Source organism: Lissotriton helveticus, chromosome 7 (assembly GCF_964261635.1).
Source record: "Lissotriton helveticus chromosome 7, aLisHel1.1, whole genome shotgun sequence".
NCBI lineage: Eukaryota > Metazoa > Chordata > Amphibia > Caudata > Salamandridae > Lissotriton > Lissotriton helveticus.
The window spans coordinates 195,423,366-195,445,730 of NC_136068.1; the positions used below are offsets into that span (position 1 = coordinate 195,423,366).

At 44.4% G+C, this 22,365-nt stretch overlaps 1 protein-coding gene across 1 annotated transcript in view; it reads right to left on the reverse strand.

Annotated features, from left to right (window-relative positions):
- CCN5 (cellular communication network factor 5) overlaps positions 1 to 22,365 on the reverse strand; it is a 125,429-nt gene that overhangs the window by 98,488 nt on the left and 4,576 nt on the right. The window contains exons 2-3 of the mRNA XM_078650466.1: positions 18,858 to 19,074; positions 7,453 to 7,701 (exon numbers count right to left, since the gene is read on the reverse strand). Of these exons, the coding sequence (XP_078506592.1) occupies positions 7,453 to 7,701; positions 18,858 to 19,074 (466 nt within the window). The remainder of the gene's footprint in view (positions 1 to 7,452; positions 7,702 to 18,857; positions 19,075 to 22,365) is intronic.

The window sequence follows — 22,365 nt, forward strand, 5'->3', positions numbered from 1 at the left end:
GATACTCTAGGGTTTTGCAGATACTATAAAACAAAAACTCAATACATAAATAAACCACCATTCAAGGTCCCTGAAGATGGCAAGAGACATCATGGTGCCAACACCATAGTGTAGACGATCTGGATCCTATTGAGAGGAGGAATATCAGATCCACTGCTTTAGATAATCTTGTTAAGCACATGACAAGCAATCATGTGGCATATTGTCCAGGACTAGAAATGACTTTTGGGTCACTATTGACTTTCTTTAGGGCTGTGAAGAGACGAGACTGAAGCATGAAGCATGAAGAGGAGAAAAGTTATGTTTTAAGCTGGCAATATTTCATGCAGTGCCAATAAACTATAATTGATGCTTGGGCTCTGGGTAGAACTCTAAGAAATTCAGGAATATTTCTGGATCCAGAATATATAGCATGATGTCAATAACAGTCTAACAAGTAGAGCATATATGGAGACTAACTTCTTATTTTAATGTAGGACGAGAAGTTCTTCCACTGAATGAATATTTTCCTTCGAAGGAGGTAGAATTTTGGTGAAGACCTTTGGAGCAGATTGCTGGCTGTAGGAGAATACTTTTGAACAGGTAACAAATGAACTTGCAGGTCTCTCAAGTGCTGAACGTGTTTGTGTGTTGGGAGAACTGGAATATGATTGAGAGCTTCTTGTATGTCTACTAACAAAGCAATTATCTAAGGTCACCTTGAGAGATAATTCCCTGCAGAGTTAACATTCTAAAGTAATCGATCCTATTGATGTACACCATTGAGTTTGATGATATATTACAGAATGGAACAAAGTCCTCCTCCCAAATTAAGTGATATGATAATGGCTCGCTAGAACAACTAATCCACTAATTCCTTGTGGTTCAACGTCTACTTAAGAGGGTTCTTGGACCAGGAGATAGAAAGATCATCAATCTAGTGAATGATTTGAGAACTCTGAAGAATATCTCTTCTAATTTACATTCAACCCAAATACCCAAAATGATTGGAGCCTATCCTACCAATCGCAGATGATGGTTCTGAGCCAAAGAGAGGGCATTTCAAGCATAGTCAAGATGTATGGTATGACCTGGGAAAACATTCACAAACCTTCTATAGAAAGTTGGGCCCTTGATTAGAATCTCTGACTCTTGAAGAAAATAAATACCTATTGTATGATTGGTAGCTAACCGGAATAGGTTTCTCTAAGGAAAAGTGTTGACTGCAAACAAAATCTCTAGTTTAAGGAAGGACTGTTTGGGTAAATAAATAATAAAGTAGTAGAAAATGTGTGCTGAGACACTCTTCTGTATACTGAGAGCCGACCTCTAATTGCATGGTCCACAAGCTCTTACACAATATAATGGAAGGTCAATGAAAACAAAACATGTCAAAAATGTTTAGCTAACTCATTCAATGTTAAAAACAGTAAGTTTCACACAGCACTTTAACTCTCTTCTCAAATGAAGCTGTCATTACTTTCATATAACCTCATAGATGACAAGTTAGGCAACTTTAATGTCTTGACTGCAACTAATACATTTAATTTGCCTTGGACCGAGTTAAAGAGACTTTCAGCCTGATTCATGAAAACCGGAATCTGCGATTTTCAAATTGCGATTAACTGCGAATCGCAATTTAGAAATCGCAGATCTGTATTCAAGAATTTTACCGATTAAAAAAAGCGATTCGCACGCGGCCACAAAAAGCGTTAGCAAGTTTCTAAAATCGCAGAATAATCGCTATTTTGGGCAACACCCGTGTAGGATTTGCGATATCGCAAATAGCGATATCGCTAATTGCGAAATCGCTAATACGTGGGATCGGGAAAACGGGAAGTCGCTTTTCGAGCACAGTGATGACATCACAACCAGGAAGCAGCCAGTTCCCACCCCCATTCACCACAGTGAGGCAGACCTCGAGGCAGCAACTGAGTCAGCTCCTGCAAGGACACCTGCAAACTTGGAATACCACACCCAATCTCACAGCAGCAATGGCAGAGGAGGCTGTGCCAGGGCCCAGCAACACCGGGCGCAAGAGAAAACTGAAGTTCTCCGAACAGGAGTTGGAGCACCTCATCGAAGGGGTGGTAGAGAACCACTCTAAACTGTTTGGGAAAGAGTCAAGGAGGGTGCCTGAGCAGGAGAAGCGGAGAATCTGGGTTGGGATAGCGGCCACAGTGAACTCCGTGGGCGTGGCAGACAGGTCACTTGATGAACTAAAGAAGAGGGGGTACGACCTCCGAGGTCGTGCCAAGGAGAGGGTTGCCGAGAGGCTGGGAGAGTCCCTGGCCACTGGAGGGGGAGGACCTACAGTCCCTCCAAACACCACCATGGAGGACCGCGTCGAGGACACGTTGGAGACCGAGGCGTGCATTGGAGTCATCAGATTGGACTCATCCCGCCCCACCTAAGAGAGCCAAGGTAAGTGGCATGCGACTGCGACCCTGTCCCCTACGAATGGCCATTACCCTATAGCCTCTCATAATGTTCCAAAGTCATGCCATCGGTGCACATTAGGTAATGCCCTAAAGCATTGTGGACAACAATAACAAAAGTGGGTGGTCTGCAGACCGATCTTCACAATTTTTATCATCGTATTTTCCTTTCGTTGCTTTTTTGCGTGCAGCCTAGGTAGTGCTTGCCCTAATGCACTCATTTAAAATACATCATTATGGGGAGCATAAACATTATGCTCCACTCCCAGACGCAACAGCATAACAGGATATTTATCCACAGTTTTTTTACTCCTTTCAGTTCATCGATTTTAGTCCATGTTTTCACTTAATATTCGCCCTTTTCCATAGTTTCCACATCAAATCCCATTTGCCTCTTAGGAAGCTTTTCATATTTTCACGTGTCCATCCAGACGTTCGTCAAAAAATACGCTCCAAGTGCAACCAAAAGTTCCAAGCAGCATAATTTTATTAAAAGCCCAATGCATTTCGGGCTGCATCACCAGCCCTTCGTCAGGGGTCGCTGCTCATTATGCTTTCTGTGCGCCGCGCGGCAACCGCCATCACCGGCCGAAGTGATCTCGTGTATACACGAGATCACTTCGGCCGGTGATGGCGGCCGAAGATCACTTCGGCCATCACCGGCGCACAGAAAAGCATAATGAGCAGCGACCCCTGACGAAGGGCTGGTGATGCAGCCCGAAATGCATTGGGCTTTTAATAAAATTATGCTGCTTGGAACTTTTGGTTGCACTTGGAGCGTATTTTTTGACGAACGTCTGGATGGACACGTGAAAATATGAAAAGCTTCCTAAGAGGCAAATGGGATTTGATGTGGAAACTATGGAAAAGGGCGAATATTAAGTGAAAACATGGACTAAAATCGATGAACTGAAAGGAGTAAAAAAACTGTGCATAAATATCCTGTTATGCTGTTGCGTCTGGGAGTGGAGCATAATGTTTATGCTCCCCATAATGATGTATTCTAAAGCATTGTGGGACATGTAGTGTGGCCACAATGTACAAGTACCCCAATGCAGCCAGACAGGTTCCAAAGTACGCAATGCCACAGCCAGTCAGGGAATGTCATCCAGCATGCATGTAGCAACTGCACGTGTGACAGATACATGCAACTAATGGACGTCCACTTCTCCTCACAGGTGGCGCAGACAGCAGCGACAGTGACAGGCTGCTCATCGATGAGCAACCACAGGATGCGGAGGAGGTGCCGTCACAAACACATCCAGCACCAACAGGCGCAGCACCTACCCCTGCAGCCAGGCCCACAGCATCAGTGCCAGCACCAACAGGCACTGCACCAACCCCTGCAGCCAGGCCCATAGCATCAGTGCCAGCACCAACAGGCGCTGCACCAACTCCTGCAGCCAGGCCCACAGCATCAGTGCCAGCACCAACAGGCGCTGCACCAACCCCTGCAGCCAGGCCCACAGCATCAGTGCCAGCACCAACAGGCGCTGCACCAACCCCTGCAGCCAGGCCCGCAGCAGCTGGAGCCTCCACATCTGCTCCAGCGACAGCGGTGACACAGCGCCCACCCACTGTGGGCAGCCAGCAGAGCAGGCATGGCAGGGCTCGCCTGCAGAACAATGCACGCAGCGGCAGGAGGGGGATGGAAGTGCGATTGCCGAGCATGAGCATAGAGCGTAGAATGCTACGCATTCACCAGATGCAGGCACGCCGGCAAGGGGCCATACAGATGCAGCTGTATAATATTGGCCGCAATGTGGCAGGTGTGGGGGAGAGGATGGACGGCATGACGGCAGCCATGGCAGGTGTGGGGGAGAGGATGGACCGCATGTCGGCAGCCATGGAGGCCAACACTGCAGCGCTAATATCACAGCGCAACACCGGGCGCCGCCACCACCACCGGCAGCTACTGACGCGGCTGTCGTCATACACCAGGTCAAACTACGTGATCGGCAATGCGACATCACAGCTATCGCGACGGTCCCTGGCGCAGCAGCAGCAGCTAATCCAATGCTGCGAGGATGTGGCCAGAGTATTAGAGCACCTCACCACTGCCGTTATGGCACTCCACCCCCCTGTACCTGGCAATGTCGGGGGGGACGATGCCAGCGAGGGCACCTCAAGTGTGATCAGCCAGTCTGCCTCACAGGTAGCGGTGTTACGACGCAGCACCAGGCCCACTGCAGGGTCACGTGCGGTGGCAGAGGAGGAGCCGGAGAGGCGGTTGGGTGATTCGCACCAGAGGCGCACCTGAATAACATGTACTTTTACAGGCACAGGCTGACACCATAAGCCTGCCCTGTGTTTTGGACGCAGCAGTATGGGGCAATACTGATTGCATAGGAAGGATGGCAACTTGCACTATTATTGTGAATCAAACAATAATATTTATTCTTGCATCATACATTGGCGTCCTGTCATTATTTCCATTTGCATGCAATTGTGATTTGTTGGGTGAGGGGAGTGGGTGGACTAGAAACTGTTCATTGTGATGTAGTTGCGGCGTCTGTGGCCTTCAGCTGGGTTCTCCCCGCGTGCATGACGCCCATGTGCAGGTGGCCGGTCGTCCCCTTCCGACTCACTGCCAGAGATGTCTACAGGTATCCTGCGCTTGGTAACAATGTTGTGTAGTATTGCGCAGACAGCCACAATGCGGCAGCACACATCAGGACTGTAGTACATGGCCCCACCTGTCTTGTGCAGTATGCGGAATCTGCTCTTCAGTAGCCCAAAAGTCCTTTCAATGCAATTCCTTGTCCGTATGTGTGCAACATTGTAACGCCGTTGCTGTGGTGTAGCAGGGTTGAGGTATGGGGTGAGGAGGTATTCACGGAGGGCGTAGCCACTGTCACCTGAATGAGAGGAGCAGAGGGTGAGTGCCTGTGCAGCGCAGCTACTTCATCGCAATGTGACATTGTGGACAAAGTGTACTTACCAAGTAGGTGTCCTTCCCAAAGTCTCCCCTGGCCAGTCGTGTGTGGAGGCCGCTGTGCCGGAATATGAATGAGTCATGGGTACTCCCTGGGTACTGTGCCACTATGTCCGTGATGTATGTCTTAGCATTGCAGACCATCTGGATGTTGAGGGAGTGGTAGGACTTGCGATTGCGGTACATGTACTCCGTTGCAGCTGGTGGGCAGATGGCGATGTGGGTACAGTCAATGCATCCTATCACATGTGGGAAACGGGCAACATTGTAGAATTGTAGCTTGGTCAAATCCAAATCCTGTTGGCTGGTGGGAAATTTGATGTGTTGGTGTAGCTGGGTCAGCATTGCGTCAAGAAAACTCCTTAGGCAGCGGGACATGGTGGGCTGGGATATCCCCCCAGCAACCGCTACTATCCCCTGGAAGCTCCCAGAGGCCAGGAGGTGCAGGCTACACAATACCTGGACATGTGTAGGCACGGCATTGGTCCGCCTTGTTGGGTGCTGCATCAGGGGGTCAAGGTCCTGTATTAGCTGGATTATCATTTCCCCATTCAGGCGGTACTTTGCATAACTTTGCTCTCTGGTTTGGCCCAGCAGGGTGACCCGCTGGCGGAATATCCTGTCCTGGATTCTGCGTCTCCTCCGTGCTGCTCGCTGTAGCCTTCGCCGCCTGACCACCATGTACATTCCTGGCATTGTGAGACTCCAAATGCTGCTGCTGATTCTCCTTATGTGTGTTTGGTCAGGCCTGCACCTGTTACTGATTGGCCAACGGTTTTTCCCCAAAAAAATTCAATGGCTTTTATGGTTACCACCTGCTTTGAGTTGTCCTTAATTTGCGCCTCGCAAACAGCGATTTTGTTTTTTTTCGCTATTTGCGATTTTTCATGATTAACGATTGCGATTGTATTGCGAATTCGCAATTATTTTCGCAGTATCCGTCGCATTTTCCGATTCGCTAATGCTCTCCTGCCGGGATTCTGCGAATCTATTTGCGAATTCGTTATTATGTGTTTGCGACTTCGCTATTGTCGTGGTGAATGCCGATTGGGGAAATTGCGCCCGCAATAGCATTTTCGCAGCTATTGCAAGCGCAATTTTGCTTGATGAATCAGGCGGTTTGCCTCGAAAATATGCTTGTTGTTAATCGCAATTTGCCCTTTTTTAGCACCCAAACATGTACCCAGAAAACTGCAAAACAAATCAATATGTACAAAATTGAGTTGCTACAAAAATCAAATATTTCTTGAAGAAAAAGGACTTTAATTTAAAATCCAATTCACTCTTACATAAAATAGCAATTCCTTCTTGTAAAAACCCATACATGTAAAGAAACATGTGCCACCCTGTGTGTATGCACCGAGTTCCTGCGCGGCATAGACTTTTCATTCCATACTGTTCAGGAACTGTTTTTGGCGTTCCCATTGCAGGGCCCATTTTTAGAGACACGGCCGTGGTAACGCAAAAAAAGCCTGCGAGACAGGATAAAACTCCTAATCTGGCGGGTGGCCCAATCACGGCTTTGGCGGTGCAACGTCGAGCCGGACCCAGTGCTGCACCGCCAAAATCATAATCTGGCCCCAAGTAAGAGTGTTAATGGTTAAATTAACAAATATACTGGTAGTGCAATACTCAAACACAAAAGCCCTTATCCCCACTGTAAGTTATACAGTGTCTTTCCAATTTGCTCCTAGGAAATTCCCAGTACATGATAAACCCAGAAATTATAATAAGAGAATAATATGTAGTTTTAAAAATGCAGTGCCACAAATACTGCAAGTGGAGAAATACTTGAAAGTAGTTGAACCGCTCAACTCACCTGCATTGACTCTTAGCTGTCATTTGATTCTTTTTACTGAATAAATATAATGTAATTATGTGTCAAGGGGTTTAATTGTTTTTACAAAAATGGGTCTATATTTCAAAAATACTCCAAAAGATTAGTTGACTGATGTAAGTAAGTGAACCAAACACTTTATAGACAATGGCTGGAACAGGATGTGGAAAATTGGAGCACATTATCAAGCAGTAGCAGAGTGGTCATTTTTCGTAGTGAATAATAATGACATATTAAACACAAAATGTCAAAATGTTTATTACCAGATTGAGCATCGTTAGGATTTCTGTTCTGTTGTTGGTCACAGATCCACTGGTCGCAGCATTTTCCTGGCAGTTGCACACGCCTTGGTGAAGGACACTCTGGAGTGGGTAGTTGAATATTGTCACTGCAGAGTTGAGTGCAGGTGACACCCCCATCAGAACATAGACATTGCATCTTGCAGGTTGGTTGAAAGACCTCGCCATTTTTGTAGGTTTTACCATCAATCTCACAATTTTCATCCTCTTCATCTGTAATCAATGTTACAGATTTTTGTGTAATCACAGATAAAAAAATTTAAACTTTAACAGCAGAATTCTCTTCATAAACATTACTCTATTATCCCTGATGGACACATTTGACTTTCGCTTGTAATAATTATTTCAAATTAATGTGTTTTTTGACAAAAATATGGTAACTTTCTCACTTAGAACGGTCCTCCAGTCGTCTGGCTCCAGGGCTCGAACTGTAGCAGTGAAAACCCTGTATGTCAATGAAGAAGCAGTCCAAAACAGGAAGGAACACACATGGGAAATCTATCCAAAGGGTGAGTATATAAAGTGTAGGACACAACACGTTTCGGCAAAGTAACCTTAATAATAGTAGTAATTGACATAGACTACTTAGCCGAAACACGACGTGTCCTTCACTTTATTAATATACCCCTTGTATCGCCTTTGCGTAATGTCCCTTTCTTGTTTTGTATTGTATTTTAAATAAGATTTGAAAGATATATTTCAGAAACTTTTTCAATTTCAATCGGTGGCGGGTATATAGATCTTGGCAGAAACAATATTTGACAGCAGTCCCATCTGCTATAATTTGAGTGCATATCTTACTATACCCTGAACAGGGTAGTAATGACATCTGACAATTGTTGGCTACTGGCCCCTTGCCAGTGAAGTCTATACAACTGCAGAAATAAGTTCATTATTTTGAAATACTTGTTAAAATCCATATTTGAAAGAAGAGAAATTAAACAAATCCACTGCTTACTAGAACAAGGTCAGCCAAATTATGTAATAGTTGGACATTACTTAACCTGTAACTAAAATTAAAGTGGGCGGCATATACATTGTTATTCAGGATAGTCCTTAGTCAGAGGTTTATCCCTATGGCATTAGGTAGCATCCATAAAATTAAAATCAGATTCTTTTTTCCTTTAACTTAATTGTAAGAGTAAATGCCTAAACATGACTGGAGAGACAGAAGAAGCTTCTGTGAGAATTGTTTTAAATGCACTGAGAATTTCTTCAACTGAAATAACACACAATAGCTGGGATTCTAACCTGCCCAGGCATAATACTGTTACAAATCTCCTATAAATGGTTCTACCCTTGAAGTAATAGAAAATAAAATTTCCCATATTATTTCAATATGTTAAGAAAAATTCTACTGTTTTAAGCTTGACTTTGGGAGAACTAAGCAGAAGGTTTTTACTTTAGCTGTAACTTGTAAGAAACCTAATTTAAAGACAGGGTTTATAGATTATGGCATCTGCAGATTTTTTCAAGCCACTGTCACAAATATTGATTTCCAAGGCCCTACGTTGATTTATTTAACAATGTTGGGGGACTACTTTTCTCTAACAATCTGCTGAATTGAGAATTCTTTTGGAGCCAGGCTTCATTTTACCTTAATGTAGATGAAGCTAAGCACTATTAGTAAAACATCAAAAGAACTGCATTAAAATGGTCAAATCTTTGAAAAGAAACATTAAATGGGTGGCAATAGATACTTGACAATTGATACTTGTTTAGTGTCATTCCCACGAGACGAATACAGTGTATCAGAGTTCCAACTGCATATCAAGCTAAGACAATACAGAACTGATATGTACTCCTCCTTTAAATCATATTTTAATGTTCTCCTTCTCTATGGAATTCACTTGATTTTTACTCACCTGGCCACAAATATTTTTGATAGTATCATAACCAGTAAACTGTAAATATGCGTAACTAACATTATACTATAGGAGTCGTTTTTATGGACTCGTCAGGGAGGATTTCTTAGGTTTGAGTTTAATTGGCTTAAAAGTGTTGAAAAAGTGCTCATATGTTGAGATTCTTAAGGTTAAATGGAAGGAATTTATTGATCATGGAGCTGCTTTCCAAAATTACACTTGTAAGAATTCCACGTTCCCTTGAGAATTATCAAAATAACCAAATCAAATGTAAACTACTCGAATCATAAAGATAAACCATCCTGCAAATTAAGAAAGACAACAGTCTGTAGGACACAGAGTACTCAGGTAAATTCAGAAATTGTTCATCGAGTAATACCACAAGACACATTTTCATATATTTCATATATAAAAGTGGCGCTAATATTCCTGAAGCAGGGTAGTCCCGTTACGGAGGTGGGCTATTATTTACATTATATTTAAAATGATATTTCTTACCCACAAACTTCAGGTTTCATAATGTCCCAACTGATGAAGGGAGCCATACAGGTCTTCTATATTGTGCCCAGAGACTAGACTATGCATTTTGGCCAGTGACCTTAACATAGCCATGAATCCTAACAAGTCCCCTAAGGTTCTCTCCTAGAGGCATCTATCATTAAATGGATCCCACTGATCTCATATTTACGCTCTATCAAAGTAAACATTTGCTATGTAAACCTTATCTTGGATGCACATGCTAGCGCATAAGAGAACTAATCACTGAGAGTCTGCAGCACTGAAAAATAAGGACTAGATGTTTCCTTCCGTATAGGATAATGAATTGCCTCTGTCTTCTGGTCCAAACAAAAGCAGCAATCACATAAATGTATGCAATGATAATCCAAGCTGAGTAACACGAAGATGCTCCCTACCCCTATATGATCTTTCCCTAGGACAGACTGAGCATTAAGCAGGTACTCACACTACCAATCATAACTTTTCCAGTTGACAAACCATGTTGTACTTTGTCTGCTCCCTCAAACCTCAGTCTATCCTCCTAAAAGCAGTAGAAGTTCCATGACAACATTTCCTCAAGGCATTATGAACCATAACAACATCTGGTTATGTCAAAATAAAAATACCTTGGTTAATCAACACTATTGTCATGGTCGTGTCTTAAAGTACCTTTTCAAATGTTTTCCTAAATCAGTCATTCTTTGTTTAAGCTATTAGTGTATACTTAATATATGGACTAATCTTTGCATTTGGACGCCAAGGGGTGCCAGGTTGGTGGGGAGGTAAATACTGTCAGACTCTTACATCCCGCTACCAGGTGAGGCTTCGGATGATCAAAAGGGGTTCTACTTTTGACTGTATTCCAAATGAGACTCTGCTCATGTATTTCTGCTCAGTTTTAAGACCAATTCCTTGTTCCTGTGCCCTTTGCGCATACTTGATTCCTAATTTACGTTTTTCTATTATAGCTGCTTCTGTTCCTGAAAGCAAGGAACTCACGTCTGAGCATACCCTGCCAACTTTGTTCGCCATAAGTTGGCAGGGTATGCTCAGACGTGAGTCCCTTGCTCACTTTGCCACTGGATTCAAGCAAGCCGGGCTGAAGACGGCTGAAATGCTAGAAACCGGTCCTCTGAAGCTTGTTTCCGGTCCAGGGAAGGCATGGCTTGGCAGTTCGGGCTGGACTGTTCCCATGAGGCACAGGGTCAGATTGATTTGCATATGGCCATGTCTGAACTGGGGTGACAGAATGGGCTAAAGAACGGTGATGGAATAAACCCAGATCTGTTGACTGGGTGTGAGTGTTTGATTGGTTCTGATGCTCCGTCCATCACCACTCCCTTTTGTACCACTTTGTTCGCCATAAGTTGGCAGGGTATGCACAGACGTGAGTCCCTTGCTCACTTTGCCACTTGATTCAAGCAAGCCGGGCTGAAGATAGCTGAAATGCCAGAAACCATCCTCGGAAGCATGTTTCTGGTCCAGGGAAGGCATGGCTTGGCAGTTCGGGCTGGACTGTTCCCATGAGGCACAGGGTCAGACTGATTTGCATATGGCCATGTCTGAACTGGGGTGGCAGAGTGGGCTAAAGAACGGTGATGGATTAAACCCAGAACTGTTGACTGGGTGTGAGTGTTTGATTGGTTCAGATACTCCGTCCATCACCACCCCCTTTTGTACGACTTTGTTCGCCATAAGTTGGCAGGGTATGCTCAGACGTGAGTCCCTTGCTCACTTAGCCACTGCATTCAAGCAAGCCGGGCTGAAGACGGCTGAAATGCCAGAAACCGGTCCTCGGAAGCTTGTTTCCTGTCCAGGGAAGGCATGGCTTGGCAGTTCGGGCTGGACTGTTCCCATGAGGCACAGGGTCAGACTGATTTGCATATGTCCATATCTGAACTGGGGTGGCAGAGTGGGCTAAAGAACGGTGATGGATTAAACCCAGATCTGTTGACTGGGTGTGAGTGTTTGATTGGTTCAGATGCTCCGTCCATCACCACCCCCTTTTGTACCACCTTATAGTAACACACAGAGTGTTAAGATTACACAAATCATATCAATCCTTTTGAAAAGAGATATGCCTGAGCTGCCATGTCTAAACAATATGCAAGTTCTACATCACATTTTCAAAATTTCATGTATATCTCCATGGGAGTAAAAAGCCACTAATACAAACTTTCTCACGAGGTTAGAGACAAAACAGATTTTCATGATATTGAGATAAAGTGCCCGATTTATAGTTTGCCAGAGAGTGTACTCTGTTGCAACGGCAATGAAGTAACCTCTATGCCAAACTGAAGGTCTGCTCACCTCATTTATAGTCAGGCAGACCTTCAGCATGTTGACAGTGGAGAACAGTTTGGCAGAAAGGGTAATTCATCGCCTGTATGACAGAGTACCCTCTCCTCCAAACTGAAGGTCCTCTTGCCTCATTTATAGTCAGGCGGAACTTCAATATGTCGACGGAAGAGAATATTCCATCCCCACTGGCAAAATACACCACTAAGCACCCGACAGAGTTAGGACCGTCGGAGGTTGGCCATTTGGCCCCTTACCCTATTTAGAGTGGGCAAACAAACAGCCTGTTTTCACTGTCCTTCAATGCCAAGTAAATCCTGGTGGTGAGAGACAGTGAAAACTGTAAAATTGCCTCAATGCCACAGTAGAAAACTCCCAAGGTGAGCGGGTTCATAGTTTCTTTTATTTTCAGAAAGAAAATCCCTCCATGGGATTTTGTTTTTGAAAATTAAAATAACATTGAAACTTTGGCCTATGATTCCATCATGTTGACAGAGTCGTCCCTCAAATCTTTGATGCATTTACAAAAATCGCAGGACCGATGGGCATCTCAAAATTTGGTAGTCAGTTACTCCCTTAGGGCGATGGAATACTTTACTCCGGTGTGTTCTCTGGCTTGCCTTTGATTCCTGCGCTGTTCCTCTGTTGCTGCCGCACTTCTACAATCCCTGACTACCCCTGGCGGGACGAGGGTCCCAGGGGCTACGTTGCCACTGCCGAGCCACCTGCGCCATCGCAAGTCTGCACACTCTGGGACTCCAATCCCCAGAGTGCACCGCTGTGCCACACACCTGCTGAAAGTGAGGGGCAGGCGGGACCAACGCGCTCATAGCGCAGCCTCTTCCCCCACGGTGCGAGACACGCGTGGGACGGAGCACGGACGAAGCCCGGACCAAGGGCGGGCCCGTCTGAGGCCGTCAGAGGCCAAAGGAGGCTGGGCTGGGCCACCCTATTTGGTTTTTGGATTCGGGAGAGCCTTCAGATGCTGTCTTGGCCCCGGTCGTTGGAATACCCAGGCATAAGGTAATGTGAAGCACCTTGTCAACAATTGATTTTACTTTGCTGTCTGGTGGATTTATATTGTTATACTTAGGATAACTGGCTATCATTGACACACAATGAGTAAACAGAGAGGGGTAGCCAGGACTTTGGATGCTTTTATCGTAAGGGCTGAGTCGCTCCTTACGCACGAGATTCAGCTGACGGACAGACCACTGTCCTTGGAACCTGCCACGCTACAGTCTCGTCGGTCGCTGGGGGGCCAAGTTGTTTCCAATACAATATGCCCGGACACAGTGAGTGCATCACCAGTTATGGCTGATCCTGCAACTCCGACTCCACCCTCGCCACTTCTGGACTCTCCTAACACGTCCGCCTTAGGCGCGCCCTGCACCAATACCCAGGGACATCCCGCAAAGTCACACAGAAACACCAAACCAACTGTTCAACCCGCTAAAAGGAAGAAAAATGTTGTAAACGCTGCAAACGCTAAGCCCAAACCCAAATCCAAACCAAAAAATGTCAAAAGCGGTTTATCAACCAGTAGTCTGGAAGTTTACGAGACTGTCAGTACAAACTCTGTTGCGACTCAGACAGAGATCACTTCAGAGACTAGGTGTAATGAGGTTGAAATGGGTGCTGCACCCTTGCGGCCCACAACGGAAGCCCTTGAAATAAAGTTGGATTACATAAATGATGCGATTGCTAAGAACTTCGACTTGCTATGGGGGAAATTAACACACTTGAACTCTGCTATGGACAAGTTGAGGGGGGGAAGCTAAATAATATTTTTACTGATGCGGGGGGGGGATCTTATAACATCTGTGGCTGACAAACGTGGTCCCGAGTTGCAATCAATTGGTATTGCTCCTCCCATAGACATACCCTTTGCTACCTCATGTGTATCTTGTCGAAACCGAGGAGACCATTTTATGTCTAATCCTAACCCTATTGGGGGAGAAAACCAGGCTACGTCAATACTAGTTAACATAAATAATCTAAATCCAGCCGTCGGGAGTCACAATTGTAATCAGCCCCAGTCGTGTATCACCGCGGCTAACTCCAATAATGACACTGGAGAGCACCTTAGGGACAGCCGCGGCCGGCAGTGGGAGTAAATGCAGGGCGGTGACGTGGGGAGGGGGAGGGGAAGGGTGGGGGGTAGTAATGTATGGATTACGGAGTTTTACAGGTAAGTAAACATTTAAATAAATAAAACGAATTTCGTTGAGTACATTGCATCCCAAAATGCGATGCAGTGCGCGCAACGAAATTCGTTTTATGTATTTAAATGTTTACTTACCTGTAAAACTTCGTAATCCATACATTACTACCCCCCACCCTGCCCCTCCCCCTCCCCACATCACCGCCCTGCATTTACTCCCATTGCCGGCCGCGGCTGCTTAGGGATGTACGCACACGCCCAAATACTGATGTCCTGAGTCTACCGCCTGCCTCTAGTCCCTATGTGTTAGTTTTGGCCGGTGTTCCAAACCTTGCTGGGGGTCAGACGGAGTCTGGGTCAGATCTCCATAATAAATCTGTAGATTGGCTACGTAAACACAAAAGCTTCCACCCTTCCTCAATGGATGAAATTATTATGGCCAGGAGAGTTGTGGGTCGGCCAATCAAGTAAGAACATCAACGGCGATTGTATTGTTCTCAACTTTCGGAGACCGCAAACAGTCCATCGCTTTCTAACCACCAGAGAGCAGTCCTTTGCCGTAAACACAGGCATTAGTGCACTCCCCTTAGGTTATTTCTATAAACCACTAGCAACACCGGGTAGGGACCCTGACGTACTTGTCCTGGCAGCTAATAGGTTCCATGCACTTTCAAACCTGGACGCTCAGGACTGACAACCACCGTCGACGCCCAAAATACAGGTCTATGAGGAGGCACGATTGGGCACCAGACCCATACCTCATAAGGACAAAGATAGGGCAGTGACAACTAGGGCTAGCAGTGGGGCTGATCTGAGAGTCCTAAGTTGGAACGTGGCAGGGCTCCGAACTAGGCTTGACAACCAGGACTGGTTGCACACAATAAAGGAACATGATATAGTCATGTTCCAGGAGACCTGGGCCACTGAAGATTTATATATTGAAGGGTTTCATTGTTTCAGTGTGGTAGCTCCAAGTCTCAAAATGGGTAGACCGTCGGGGGGGGCCTCTTTATTGGGATTAAGGTGGCTGATATAGGCAGCTTTAAGGCCCTTCCAACCAATTGCCAAAATTATCAAGTTGTGCTTTTTAAAAGGAGAGTTTGTTTTCACTTGGTAAACTTTTATAACAATGACTTCTACTCCATTCCTAATAAGAACTTCATTGGGCTTTTTGATTTTATTTCAAACTTGGACACTCAGCTTAATATGGAGGGTCCTACTGGGATTTTGTTGGGGGGTGATTTTAACGCTAAACTTACTAACAAGGGGTATGATGCAGGGATGAGTAACTCTGGACAATCTATTCACAGGGCTGCTGAACTAGCTATGTTCCTAAGATCATATAATCTGGTCAATGTCATGGATCTGGTGGGAGGCCACAATGACACCGACCATATACAACCAACATTCAGGGGAAGGGGATGTTGTTCAACAATTGATTGTGTTTTCATCTCCCCTTCTCTCGAAGATCAGCTAAAGGCTGCATAGGTCATTGCCACGGACCATGGGGATCATAACCCTATCAAAATAGTACTGAGCTCTGCTCCTGGACCCGTGTTTCAGTCTGAACGCGGGGCCATGAACCTGATCCCCTCAACTGACAACTTAAGATTAATATGGAAGGGTGTCGATAGTGGCGAAGTGTTTAAAAAACTTAATCAAGAGCCATATGCATCTTAATAACTCCTACTTGTCATCGCAACCTATACATACTGAGGTAATCCAGGATTTTACCAAACTTTGTCAGGCCACAAAACCCTCCTATCAAATCCTGTACCTCCAGCAGGAAATAAACCTAGATGGTTTGATCGAGAATGTACATTGGCCAATAGGAATTTACGCAGGGTCTTGTCAGCCAACCCGAGGTGTGCTATAGATGTTCAGCTGGCAAGGAGGGAATATACCACGACGATTTTGAATAGGAAGAAAGTTCTCCCAACTGAACGCTAGGAAAACGTTTCGGAGGCAGCTAGTATAAAAAAGGGGAATATCTTCTGGTCCGCAGTAAGGGACCTCCGTTCAATGGGCCAGCTATCAACCCCCATCAGCTGTAATATCTCCAGCGAGTCCTGGGAAAATCACTTCTCAAAAATGTATGCCACCCTCCAATTAGAGACAGAACATTATGAGCCTGGTCCATTGGCTACCTTAGAGCTAACTATCATAGAAGTAGAAGAGGCCATCCACCAGAGTATAGGGAACAAGGCACCTAGGCCAGATGGGTTGTCAATTGACGTAATCAAATGGAGCCTAGATTTTTGGGCCCCGCTACTTTTGAATGTTTTTAATAGTCTAACTCATGTCACTTAACCGAAACATGGGCTAAGAGTATCATAGTCCCAATTTAAAAAAGGAGACAGGTCCCAGCCGAGTAATTACAGACCAATATCATTGATCGATAATACCCTAAAAATATTGAGGAGAGTTCTGTATAACAACATTTTAACCTGGACAGAGGAAAATGGCATTTTAGAGCCATGCCAGCTAGGCTTCCGGAGCAAAGTGGGTACAACTGAACAATGCCTTATCCTTAATTTGGCTATTGGGAAATACACCATTGGCCTTTATGGATCTCGCCACAACTTTTGACCTTGTTAATAGGTCAAGGCTGTGGACAATCCTTTTGGCCAATGGGCTGGATGAGCCGTTGGTACATTTTTTAGCGTACCTTCAGAAAGATCTCCAGGCACAGGTGAGGATTTTTCATTATCTACATTAATGGGTTGAACAGCTCTCTGAAAACTGCAACCCAAGATGTTCCCATAATTAATGGGAAACCTCTTCCCGTGCTATTATACGCAGATGATGCGGTCCTTAAAGGCCGCAATCCAAATTCACAGCGCATTTTAGTACAAAATTTTGTAAGATATATGGACGGCTTGGATCTGTGCGTCAATTTTAAAAAATCGTTTTTAATGTGTTGTGGTCCTGGGAAGCGAGAGATAAGTTCTATTGAAGTAGATAGCCATAAACTGACATGCACTCGCACATTCCCTTATCTTGGGTTGGTCTTTGCTGCGAATAGCTCCTGGAATGAGCATCTTGCCCATTCCAGGAGCAAGTTCTCAAAGGCCACCAATTCAATTCTTAGTCTCCCTCGTCCTAGGACCACCGGAGCCATTTTAGCTATTCAACAAATCTATAAACTACAGTGCACTCCTGTGGCCACATATGGGGCTGAGATCTGGGGTAGTGTAAACAGTTTATGCATCCAGCAGGAAGAAAACAGGTTTTGTAGGAAACTGCTGGGTATCCCAATCTCTACCCCACAATATATATATATATATAGCATAGAGAACTTAATCTTAATTTTATATCTGACTTTATACGTGCTCGACCTGCTCTTTTTTGGCTATCAGTATGGAAGAACCAGGCTGCCTCCCTCACCCGAGAGATTTTTAACGGCTGTGTTATGTGTGAGAAAGGGATGGATATCCCTTGGTTGAGTGGAGTGCAACAAAGTTTGCGCAGTATCAATAAGGAATCTATTTTCTTAGATCCAAGCACAGCTGAAACTGCGTCCAAAAAGGAATTAAGAGATGCCCTCTATTCTTCATATAACACAGAAAGGATTGATCTAGAATCTACGAAATCTTCTGTCCCTAGATATATGTCCATCAAACAGTATTATCACCCTTTGCCTATATATCTCACTCTACCCATGAGTCGTTGGGAAAGGAGCCTATTATTCCGTCTAAGAGCTGGAACTGTCAGATTTGCACTGTGCTTACCCCTAGGTTACCACCCCAACCTCAATCACACACCATGCCCTTGCGATGGTCAATCAATTATACATTTTGTATTCTTTTGTAAGAATTATATTAAATAATCTAACTGGCTTTTAAACCCATTTTTCAAAAGGAGAAGGCCTATTAGTTTGGATAAGGCTTATTTGCGCATAGTAACTCTGGACGATGAAGATCTGATTTTTCGTACAAGCACTTTCCTCAGAATTGCTATTAGAGCACGCAAGTCCATGTCTGATCCCTGAGACTCTATTTTTGTACAATTGTAAAAAGTTGTTATGTTTTATGCATTAGTAAATTATTCATCTATTTATTACCAGTGAAGTCAGTGCTGATCTGTAAATTTAATTTATCAAAACATTGTGTAATACCATTGTAAAAATGTTATACCGCCGTGTGTTTTCAAACTCTCCGATTGTTATTTTAACTTGTTATGACATTGTGTTTTTATCGGTATCAAGGTACCCGAATAAAGTTTATGAACTGAACTGAACTGAACTACTCCAGTGCCCTGACGGAGTAAATACGTGTCCGGAGAGGGCATGCCATCGCAAGTGATTGACTCTGTCAAGCAAACCCACAATACGCCCGCTTCATTTAGAGATGGACAGACCTTAAGTTTTCCATTGACAGAGCCCCCATTGGCTTTTTCGATTGTACTCCCTTGGACCATTAGAGGAAATACATTACACCACACACCTTCATGCTTCTTAAACTTCAAAAGCCAGCAAGTAATGAGAAAGCCATTTATGTTTGACATTACTATACACACAGTATAATGACACAATAAATGCTTACAGTTGCAAATGCCTCCTCTTCCTATGTAACTGGCAGTATAATCACAAAAAAGTCCTTGTTCATGGTGGCACACATACACTTGATTACAAGCTTCTCCATACTGCCGAGCACATATCCTGCAGCACCCACAGCCATCGCGGACTAGCGGGACCCCAGGAGCGCAGCGCGGTGGCACCCAGGGGCAGGAGCATTGCTCATGGCAGAGCTGTGCACAGATCTGCAAAGAAAATACAATTTACATGTTTAATCATATTTCAGTTGACTTTCCTGGAAAGGTCAGCAGATGAAAAATAATCTCTTCGCCACAGTGTACCCATGCTCTTTCCTGGCCAGTGACCTCATTAACTTGGGACAGTACTTACAACCGGAATAAATTTGCTCGTATCTTCAGCATAACATTCAATTTCTCTGTCAGTTTTGCAAAACAAATACATCAGCTAGTCAATAACTATATCTACCCCCTTGCTTAGTTTGAAACAGTAAATAAATCCCTGGGCCCAAAATAATTGTAGGAGTGTGTGGTCCAACACCAGAGCTATGCCTTCCCTCCTCCAACACTTCCACCACTGACACCAACCACTCTGCAACTGGGGAAAAAGTGTGTAAAGCATCTTTTTTTCACTTTATTTTTCCATTCCACCCATTCTAAGAAGATTTTTAGAATCAGCTTTGAAGTGACAAATAAGTAAAATCAAATGTTATGCAAATCTCACAATCACATGCAGTTGACGTCAGTGCTAGACAAATATCATAGGCCTGCATAGATTTCCAACTGCTCGATTACATATAGATACTATGATCAACATATTACATGCTCAGGTCACAGACAGCAGAAAGATTATCATATAAAGGTTGTCCAATATAGGTGATGGAATTCCTTCACAAAAGTCTTGAAACAACAGCCATATTAATAAACGTCCACCTCTCCTCTGCCTCCACCCTACCTCATTCTTTCTCGCATCATAACAAATATACACTTCGACACTGTGTGCGTTTACAGTGAATGAGATTACAACGTGGTCGTTACAATGACCGCGTTACTACATCGCAGTACCATTCCTATGCAAGTCGTTACAAAGACTTGCTGTAGGGGGCGCTGGATGTTGGAATAGTATAATTTCTGATTCCTACTCCAGTGTGTGCAACAGTAGGGAAGGTGTTGGAATAGAAAAGTATACTATTCCTTATCTTAGAGCGCCCCCTACAGCAAGTCATTGTAACGTCTCGGGTAGTAATGGTACTGCAATGTAACAACATGGTCGTTGTAATGACCGTGTTGTAATCACATGCGTTGTTACGCATGCGATGTAATGGCTGTTTCCCATCATAACAGTTTCCTGCCTCTTTAATCTCTTCTGGCTCTCTAATGTCCCAGCAGCACAACACATGATAAATCGCCTTCAAATGTGTTCAATAAGATGGTGAGAAGTCCCATCTGGTAGACCAAGTTCAGGTAGGAGGACCATGTTCCACTTCCAATCAGAGTCACCGCACCCACCAAGTTCAAAACATCCAGCCAATCAGGGTGGGGAGAACTGTTCCTCACAAACCTCTGAGAACATCTTCTTCCCCAGTTGCATTGCAGTGATCAAAGCCTACATGCTAATGACCATTTAAACCTTACAAGCAGTTGTTCTGATGAGAAATCAGGGGCAATCCAGCTAGACAATTCTTGAACCTAGAACCAGCAGAACAAATGCAATTGGCGTTAGGGTTGTCCTCTGTGAGTAGCATTCACGTTACATGTTGCAAATGTCATCTTTACAATATAATGCCCTCATTTACAATATTTTGACGCACGGAAGTGCAGCAAGCTTTCTTGCTGTGGGTCAAAATAAAAGGGTAGGAATACACCGTATCGACAAGATGCGGCACACTCCTGTCCTTCTCGCCTGTGCACAAACATCAGCTGTGTGCCAGCGCAGACACCCTTGCAAGGGTGCCTGCACTGAGGGGATGATAGTTTTTGGGCAGGAAGGGACACCTTCCCACACAAAAACAATCATTAAAGGCATTTTCCTCTTTCTGCAGCACCCATAGAAAGAAGACAAAACAAGGAGAAATAAAAGTATTTCTCCTCGTTGTGCCTCCTTACGCCTCCCCTGGTGAGGCGTAGGATTCTGATGCATTCCCAGGTTTACATAATGTTGCAAATCTGGAAATGCATCACATTTCATGGATGTTGCATGGGAACACCCACACGAGGCCATGGAATGCCCCTTTCATGCAGAGGTATGCGCGAAAGGGAAACAAATTTACAACGCTGTGTTAAAGAGTGCTATTATTATTATTAATATTACTTTGCATGCCCTTGTAAATATGGGGAAGCCCAATGCACTACCTGTGCGTCAATAAAAGTGACACACTAGTGGTGCATTGGGCTTGTAAATAAGCCCCTAAATGTGCACAAATAGGTTTGTGTACCCATAATGACAGGGGCACCAATGTTATTCACAAAACACTTACAGTGGGATGTCAGAATACTATACACAGATTACGCATATCGAAATAATATTACTGGGATTTGTAGAGCGCACTTATCACCCATGAGGGTATCCAGGCGATGTCCATAGGCACGGGGCGAATACGTGATTTGCTCAGAATCACAGGATGCTGAGCCGATGCCGAGACTAGAACCTGACTCCCCATGCCAATGTCAGCAGCTCTGGCCATTAAGCTACATCTTCTCCTGCAGGCTGTATGCAAAAGTAATGTCTGACATAAATATTGAGGCCAAAAGATCATTTACAAAAATATTGTCCCATTAAGCATAGAGTTTATTTTACCAACTCCAATGGAGTGATACTTATGTAGACTATATTTAGGACACAATATTTATGTCAGAAGATATTCTGACAGCGATATAATGGGAACACACTTTTTCACTGCACACTTGTTGTGATGATCACAATGCATACTGTAGAAAGTTATGGACATCTGTTTGAGAGCAATCCAAACGCGGCAAAAAAATAGTAAGGAGAAGGAGGCCCTATCTGCTGCAAGTCTAAGGGAATCATATATATGGGAATGAGGTAGGTGGCACCTTAGGGTGCAGCTTCAGCATCCCAAAAACTGTAACTGTGGTGCCACCAAGGCTGGACTTTTGCACAGAGGTTTTGGTGAATACCCACGTAAGGATACTGCCAGGGCAGAACAATGAAGAGGCTGGGGAGAAGATGTGGTCTAACGGGCTAGGGCGGTCGACCTCAAATTTGGGGAACTGGGTTTGTCTCGGCAATGACGCTCAACATCCTGTGATTCTGGGCAAATCACTTAATCTCCCTGTGCCTAACAAAAATGAATGTGTCCTTGTGTAACGTAACTGGTGCTCATGTAAAGCGTTCTGGTACCTGATACCTTCGGGTCAAGTTTGCATAAAAACTCAGCCCAAAAATGAAGGATCTTCTCTCTCATGGCCCACAGGATTAAGAAAGAAACCTAGAAACTGTTGCCATTAAAGAAAAATGTCAGTGGAACCATTAGGGACAAAGGAAAAATGAGAGCTGGA